The 8,752-nt window shown below is 42.8% G+C and overlaps 1 protein-coding gene across 1 annotated transcript in view; it reads left to right on the top strand.

Annotated features, from left to right (window-relative positions):
- Positions 1-1,110: 1,110 nt before the first annotated feature.
- Positions 1,111-8,752, top strand: part of CD6 (CD6 molecule) — a 50,961-nt gene continuing 43,319 nt past the window's right edge. Inside the window, exon 1 of the mRNA XM_066611655.1 lies at positions 1,111-1,189. Within this exon, the coding sequence (XP_066467752.1) occupies positions 1,135-1,189 (55 nt within the window). The 5' untranslated portion in view covers positions 1,111-1,134. The remainder of the gene's footprint in view (positions 1,190-8,752) is intronic.

Below are 8,752 nucleotides of genomic sequence, written 5' to 3'. Positions count from 1 at the left end.
TAACAATCCCAACAGCAAATCAACCACAAGTTTGTGAAGTCCTTTGGGTAGGATGATGCACTGTCCCAATCAGCCCAGCCCATGGATGTATTTCTGTAGTGCCCGCTACTGGCCTGTAGAGGGCAGCATTTCAAAGCTTCATGGGGTGTCGGTATGAGATGGTTTCCTTTGTGTGGAAAAGGACTAAGCAGATATTAACAATTAAAAATATGTGGTTGCTGTTTTGGTCTGTGTGTCTCTGTGTGGTTCCCTCTGATTTATCTGGATAAGAGCAATGAATGAAAGATCACTGTGTACATATTGAAATCCAATGGAAATGTTAACAAAGGTCAGGATGAGCAATGGCTTGGGACTAGATGAGGAAGGATTATGGTAGACCCATCTTCCTTCTCTACTACTGAAGCATGCAAGGCACTGTGCAACTTTTCAAAATCTATCAGAAGACTCAAAACCCTTGTGCTTGTCTTCAAACACCTTCTTCAAACAAAGAACCTGAAATGTCTTCTATGATTACATTATAAGTCAGAACAGAGGAAATATTAGGGCGGTGACACTGTTGTCGTAATGGCAAGCTGGTAGAACTCTCTGATTCAAGGATAAAAGTGTATGGAAACACACTGAAATCCTACTTATATTATTGACCTGAACAGTCTCCACCAAAGAGCCAGGCTTTCAGAGGAAGAGGGAACCTGACAAGCATTCAAGGCGCCAAACACAGAGGTGAAGAAGCTACCGCAGAAGGACCTATTTGAGACAAAGAATGATACGTACCTACAAGTACGCCTTGGTTCTTCATGTGTGATTATCCTCTGAGGAGCATGGTGAAAATCCCAGCACACATTTCACGTTACGTGGTATCATGGTATCTTACTTCCCAGTGTCATTTTCAATTTGTCCCATGCTCCAAATGTATTGCTCCTTATTTGCTGAGTTTTTAACTTGTTTGAGTTCCTGCCAGAACTAGGAGCCGCTGACAGTTTCCTGATGATGGAAACCACAAACAAGTGACTGAAACGGCTATGTGGAAACTAGTCACACAGTCAGGAGGATGAAATGAAGAGTGTGCTGGGCCCTTTCTTCCCCCAGCCGTGAAGATCATTGTTATTAAGTCCTCACCTATGAGAGACTGTGGCGATGGACCTGCTGGATGTGCTCCTAATAGCCATTTCCCTAATGGCAGTCAGAAAAGGTACCTTTGTGTTCTTTCTTGGTTCTCTCTCTTGCATTTCTCTCCATGCTGCCTTTTCTGTTCTGTTCTGTGTTCTCTCTTAACTTGTTTGGATACTGTGTCAGCTCAAAGTCAATGTGACTTACCATTCAAACAGTTCAGTCCACTTTGTTTGATAAATGAATTCTCAGGTTATTCTGCCTTGTCCAAATCAAGACCAGTTTGCCAAGGATTTGGTGCCTAATTTTCTGTTTTCTTTGTTCAGTTCTTAAAGTCAAAGAGGGAGAGTTTAGGCTTGGTTCTCTCTTCTGAGGTAGTGATCAGAAAGGAAGCCCTGTTATGCAAGGATGGGGGATTCAGCTTATGCAGAGTGCATATCTTATCATTGGGGATTAGGAAAAGAGCCAGGCATTTATTTTCCTTGAGGTTCCTAAATGGCCATCAACTGTCAATGAAGTTCAGCCACTCTGAAATATGAAAGTGATATATCAACCTATGTGGTCTATGTGGTGCCAGGTCTTCCAACAGCTGCCTTTTACTCAATAGCCAAAGCTGTCCTCTCATCATTCAGAAATTAGTCTGGCATCTTATGCCCTCTTCCTGCATTATTTTTCTCAAAATAGGGAGCAAGATCTATGTTGGAAAAATAAGGAGAATTGCTGTAACCTGAAATGGCTACAGGCATTTCTATTGATTTTTAAGATTCTAACCCCAGAAACCTGACTGGCATCTTCAGCAACAGCCAAAAATGGGCCAAGCCATCCTCAGGTTCCTGAATTTCCCAATATGATGCTCTTTGCCATGTTAGGAAATGTCACATGTGAAGGGGCCTCATTTAACCCTATCACCAGGTCCAGCCCTAAGAGCTGTGGGATCCAGTTGGAAACTTTTTTTGTGGGGCGACAGGTTCACAGCCAAGGTCTCTAGAATCTTCGATAAAATAATATAATTTTAAAAATAAAAATTTATTATAGACTTTATATGTCTATGGTAGACTGGAAAGTAAAATTTATTATAGACTTTATCTCTCTATGGTAGACTGGAAAGCAATCAAAAAGTGTGTGCGAGTTAATGAATCTAAGTACATTTTGATATAAAATTGCATTTATGTAATCCTACAAACAATCAAACAAAATGTATATTTGACAAGACTAGATTACCCTTGTATGGGGGCCCCTTAGGAGTGGGGCCCAGCTGAGAGCAATTGGTCCAATTGGCTTAAAGCCAGCCTGCCTATCCCATAGCCTAAATAGTAAAGGAGAGGCATCTGACCAGGGTGTTTTTATGAACATAAGAAACGGTCTGCTGGACCAAACCTTCTAGTCCAGCAACTTATGCGCAAAAGCGACCATCTAGCTTTTATAAGCAGAACATGAAGGCAGCAGTTCTCTCCCATTTGACCCAAGCAACTTGTGTTTAGTGGCGTTCTTCCTCTGAATGTGGAAGTCCAATATAGCTATCAACATAGATAACAGCCTTTGATGGATCTTCTCCCCTTTATTTATCTTAGTCATTCACTGTCCCCACATCTTGTGGCATCAAAACCAAATTAATTATGTACTGTGTGAAGAAGTGATTCCCTTGACTCTCCTGAATCTGCTGCCAGTTCGCTTCATTGGATGGTCTCAGGTTCTACGGTTATGGGAGCAGGAGAAAAGCTTCTCTCCATCTATATCTTCCACAGCATGCATCACTTTATAATCCTCTATCATGTTGCTCTATTCTGCTCCTTCTTTAACTCCCCAGTATTTTATTTGAGATGGGATGACCAGAATAGACCAACAGCCACACTGTACATTTATGTAGTGTCATAACTATACATTTTATTTCCAATCTTTTTCCTAATAATCCCTAGCATGAGACTTGCCATCTTCTATACTGCAACATGCTGAGCCACCATTTTTATTGAGTTAGCCACCAGAATCCCATGATTTCTTCTGTGGGTAGCAACAACCAATTATTCAGCCCCTGATATGAAATTAACCCATTTTTGCCTGCCCACGGGTGTACACATTTGGTCCCTGTTGCATATATGCAATATTGGGCAGAAATGGCTTAAAATTTCCCCCCCCAAAATGCATCAATTTTCACTTGCTTACACTGAACCTCGTCTGCCATTTTGTTGCTTGTTTACCTATCTTAGAAAAAGTATATTAGAAGTTCTTTGCATATCAGCGCGACAATAATTTGGTACCATCCACAAACTTGGCCACCAAGCTGCTCACCCCTAAATCCAGATCAGGGATTCCTAACCGGGGTACGAGTGACCACTGGGGGTATGGGAAACAAATGGTGGAGGAAGGGAACTTGATCTCTGAACAATTAAAAAAAATTGTTGTTAGATTATGAAATGTTCCCCATTAGCAATATGGATTGATGCATTCTGTTCCTTGCAAACCATGTGTAAATTAAAACGAAGCTATTGACATATTTTGAAGTCATACTGGTACCTAATAGAACTGGTGAGGATTATTTTGATAGACTGGGGAAGGGGGTATGGGGACATATTGGGCAATCCATTGGGAGTCTGTTATCATAAATAGGTTAAGAACCCCGAGCTAGATTGTTTATGAATGTTAAATAGTACCAGTCCTAATACAGGTCCTTGGGAGAAACCACTGCTAACTCCCTTTCCATCCACTGTTTGAGAAGTGTCTGTGTACTGCTGTCTTCTGTCGCCTGTTCTTCAAGGATCAGCCTTGCGCCTAACTGTGCAGAGCAACCCACTGAAGGAGTTTAACTTTGCTCCCACCATGATTTGGATCTCAGTCACACAAGAACACTATTTTTAGTGAGAAAAAAAGCTTCTACTGACTTTTAATGGAAGTTTTTTCTTCTTCACTAAATTGAGAATAGCATGTGGGATAGAACTGTGACCTGAATCACAGCTGTACAGCCCAATCCTATGCGTGTCTACTCAGAAGTAAGTTCCATTAGAGTCAATGGGGCTTACTCTCAAGAAAGTGTGGATAGGATTGGGCTGATAGTGGGGCAAAATACTAAAATCCACACACACCCGTAGTGGTTTTCCAATATTTTGTGGGGGAGGGGCCACTCTTCATTTGGTATTTATAAATAAAATTATTTACCCTTGTTGGGTCATTCCTCAGTTAGGTGAACATCCAGTTTGACCCTGCCTTTTTGCCAGTCCTTCAGAGGTCATGGATTCTTATCCTGTGATTGCCAAATTCCTAATCTATACTGGCCTGGTAAACGCTGTCTAGCTCTGCATGTAAACTGAGCCTAAGAAAAGTTGAATAGCAGATCTCTCTCTTCACAAACGAAGGGGCCCAATCCTCTCCAACTTTCCAGTACCACTGCAGCCACAATGCAGCCCTGAGGTAAGGGAACAAATGTTCTCTTACCTTGAGGAGACTTCCGTGGGTGCCCCACCAGCACAGGATGCAGCAGACACCCCATTGGCATAGCTGCATCAGTGCTGGAAAGTTGGAGAAGATGGGGCCTAAATTACTATTTGAGTGATAATAGAGCAGAACAGGAATACACACACAGAGACGTTTCTGGGGAAACATTAATGGAGTTCCAGAAAAACATTTATTGTGATTCTTAAACTAGCAATATAGTGTTCAGAAAATGCCTACAGAACAGATAATCTGCTTTCGTCATTGGCTCAAGATCACTTTAATACCATGCACACAAACAATATTTATTATTTATTTATTTAAAGACTTTGTAACCTGCCTTCTTGTGGTGAGGGCAATCAAGGCAGCTTACAATATTAAAAAAAAAGAAAAATAACATAAAAACAATAAATATAGAGCAATATAATGAAGAGCCTTCCTGCCAACAGCACATCTGTCTAACAACTGAATACACTGGGGATAGACCCTTCCCCGCAGTGAAGAGATACCCAGAGATACCTGAACAGTGCTGTCATTGTCTGTTAGGTGCAGAATAACAATGTATTTATTTTCCCAAGCCTTTGGTGACTATTCCATTTTTATTAGTGGTGCTATTGTTTTATTGGATTGTTTTTGATGCTGCATTGAATTTATTGGCTTCAGATTATTATTCAGGACTTTGGAAGCTTAATGGCAGAAAGGCCATTGAATGTTTTAAACAAACAAACATGGCGGTCAAACGCTGATATTTTCTGCTCTCAATCCATGATTACATGCAAAGTTGTGATTCTAAGGGCTCAATCCTAATCCCTTATGTCAGTGCTTTCCAGCACTGCCATAGCGGTGCCAATGGGGCATGTGCTGCATCCTGCAGTTGGGTGTCACTCACGAAGTCCTCCTCAAAGTAAGGGAATGTTTGTTCTCTTACCTCAGAGCTACATTTCTCAGTTGCTACATTGCTCATTTGCTCATTGCTACATTGTCAGTGCTGGAAAGCTCTGACATAAGGGGTTAGGATTACACCCTAAATAGGTTTGCCATCAGGAGTACAGAATCTGGGTGCGGTTCAGATTGCCAGCTCCAGCTGCAGCTATTCCTGGAGATGTTTTTCTTCCTGATGTATACCCAAGAAAACCCTGTTAAAATCTCCAGTAACTTTCAGTAGCCTCCTGGAGAGTGATGCGTAATTCTTGTCTTGGAGGATTAGCATCCCTAGGTGTGGTTACTGCAGATTAATTAACCCGGAGTGAAAGATGTTGTCATGGTGATTTTGTATGCTTGGCTCCTGGAGCACTTTTAAAAATCTGCTTCATTGTGTCCTGTCTATTTCAGCTCAGGATCAAGACTTTCTGAAAAAGAATACTGCATCACTAAAATGGATGTCACTCTGCTGTTTTGCATCAAATTTGATTGTGCAGACTTGCATGGCTTCTGATTCACAATGTATTTGGGCCATAAATATTGATCTATCAGGTGCATGACTAGGGCCGGCCTTAGAAGCTGTGGGGCCCAATGCAAAATAGTTTTGCAGGGGCCAGTCCCACGGGGGCCCCCTACTAACCAGGATGAGCGGCAGTTGTGAGGCACTCGGCAGCGGTGTGGGACACTGCCATTTGCTTCAGGGGGACAATTTCAAGACAAATGGACCCAGAGGTGAATGGGAGGGAAGGTCATCCAGTGGCAATGTTCTGCTTGCTGTGTTCTCCTTGCAATGCCTTGGCCTGGAAGATTCCATGCTGAAGAGTAAGCTACAAAGTGAGGTGCCGGCTGCAGGCGATTCAGTGTGTGCAGGACACCTCCAGCTACGGAGCCCAATGTGGCCAAATTGGTCAAATGCCCTAAAGCTGGCCCTGTGTCATTCTTCCCCCTCCCCCACATTACCACCATTTTTGAAATCCCAAACAGGTAGCAAAAACAGACGACTAGTAGTCCTTGGTGGGTTCCATTTGGTTTGTTTCCTATCTAAATATTCTTTCTCCCCCTCTCATTTGCCTCACTTTGAAGTTGACTGAGAGAAGCACTCGTAGTTTAGGCTTGAGCCATCCAGAACTGCTTAGTGCTATAAGTGCTTAGTGCTTAGTGCAGCATTTCTCTAGATCAGGGGCATACAGTAGATGGTATAGGACAATAAAATGTTCTTGATTAACATATATGTTGAGGGCATGTTTGCAATGGGAAAATAGACCAATTTTTCTGGTACGTAATGAAGACTTTTTAGTTTTACGAACTATGTTCAGTTATTACCACAAATACATAACTCATATTAACTGATTAAAAACATGGTTACACAGGCCTACACACATTTTGCTATCTTAAGGGTTAGACCTTTTTCTAGGTATATTTGAGGTGTGATTCCAAAAATGGCATCTGTTTTGCCCTATCATGTCTAGTTTTGGAGCTACGGCATAGCCTCATCAGTGAATAGTTCAAGCAGCTTTCTTGTGAGGAAGTCTTATGCCATGGCCATAAGTGACCCATTCACTAACTAAGTGAATAGTGACCCATTCACTAACGAGGCTAGGCCATATCTCCGAAACTAGACGTGATAGGGCAAATGATGCCATTTTTGGAATCAGCAAAACCACCATTCCATTTTGTATGGAATCATACAAAACCACCATGAATTTTGAAAAAAGTTCTTCTGACCCCCAAATTCACTGGCGTGTGTTATTTTTCTTGTTCACTGCCTTTCATTTTTGTTCCAGGCTTCATTTTAATTTTTTAACACGCATTTAAAATAGCAGTAGAACAATAAACAAAAAGCACAAGAAAAACAGCTCTTGTTTTTCTTGTCCTGAATTGTCCTGTAACAACTTCCCTTGCCAAGTGGGCCAAATTCCATTGCAACCGGAGTAAATAATTCCTAACTGTTTTGAAATTTGGCAGACAAATGCCCACCAAGAAACTGACAAACTAGGTATCTGAATGGCATCTGTTTTCTTGAGATCAGGTCTGAATAACAGATATTGAGGCCCTTAATTACTTCTCTCTGTGCTTTGAGTCTGATCCGTTGTGCCACTACTAAAAGGGATCTTGTAGCCCTCTTGAGCATTGCAGGATTGACTAAAATGATGGAATATGCTGTACCGGTCCAGTTATTGTGGTATCTGCCCTTTCCTGTCTTCAAGGTCAAACCAGGGGGAAAGTTAGTCCTTTTTCCTGGATAAACTCATCCAGCAATGTATTAATTTGTCATTATACCAGGGGAAACCAAGACCTGATTATACAGGACACAGGATGTGGGAAAGGCCCTTACCCATGTAACTTCACATTTGCATAAATGCAGTTTCCCCAAGCACTGACCCATTTGTTATTGGCAACCTTCAGTCTCGAAAGACTATGGTATTGTGCTCTGAATGGTGGTTCTGGAACAGCATCTAGTGTGGCTGAAAAGGCCGATTCGGGAGTGACAATCCCTTCCACACCGGCAGCAAGTGCAGTCTGTCCCTGGTCTGTCTCCCTGGCTATGGGCCTTCCTTCTTTGCCTCTTTGCCTCAGACTGTTGGCTAAGTGTCTCTTCAAACTGGAAAAGGCCATGCTGCACAGCCTGCCTCCAAGCGGGCTGCTCAGAGGCCAGGGTTTCCCACCTGTTGAGGTCCACTCCTAAGGCCTTCAGATCCCTCTTGCAGATGTCCTTGCATCACAGCTGTGGTCTACCTGTAGGGCGCTTTCCTTGCACGAGTTCACCATAGAGGAGATCCTTTGGGATCCGGCCATCATCCATTCTCACAACATGACCGAGCCAATGCAGGCGTCTCTGTTTCAGCAGTGCATACATGCTAGGGATTCCAGCTCGTTCCAGGACTGTGTTGTTTGGAACTTTGTCCTGCCAGGTGATGCAGAGGATGCATCGGAGGCAGCGCATGTGGAAGGCGTTCAGTTTCCTCTCCTGTTGTGAGCGAAGTGTCCATGTCTCGCTGCAGTACAGAAGTGTACTCAGGACGCAAGCTCTGTAGACCTGGATCTTGGTATGTTCCGTCAGCTTCTTGTTGGACCAGACTCTCTTTGTGAGTCTGGAAAACGTGGTAGCTGCTTTACCGATGCGCTTGTTTAGCTCGGTATTGAGAGAAAGAGTGTCGGAGATCGTTGAGCTAAGGTACACAAAGTCATGGACAACCTCCAGTTCATGCACAGAGATTGTAATGCAGGGAGGTGAGTCCACATCCTGAACCATGACCTGTGTTTTCTTCAGGCTGATTGTCAGTCCAAAATCTTGGCAGGC

This window comes from Tiliqua scincoides, chromosome 1 (genome assembly GCF_035046505.1).
Source record: "Tiliqua scincoides isolate rTilSci1 chromosome 1, rTilSci1.hap2, whole genome shotgun sequence".
Classification (NCBI taxonomy): domain Eukaryota; kingdom Metazoa; phylum Chordata; class Lepidosauria; order Squamata; family Scincidae; genus Tiliqua; species Tiliqua scincoides.
The sequence above is the reverse complement of the archived record's forward strand: the minus strand, read 5'-3'. Positions and strand labels throughout refer to the sequence as shown.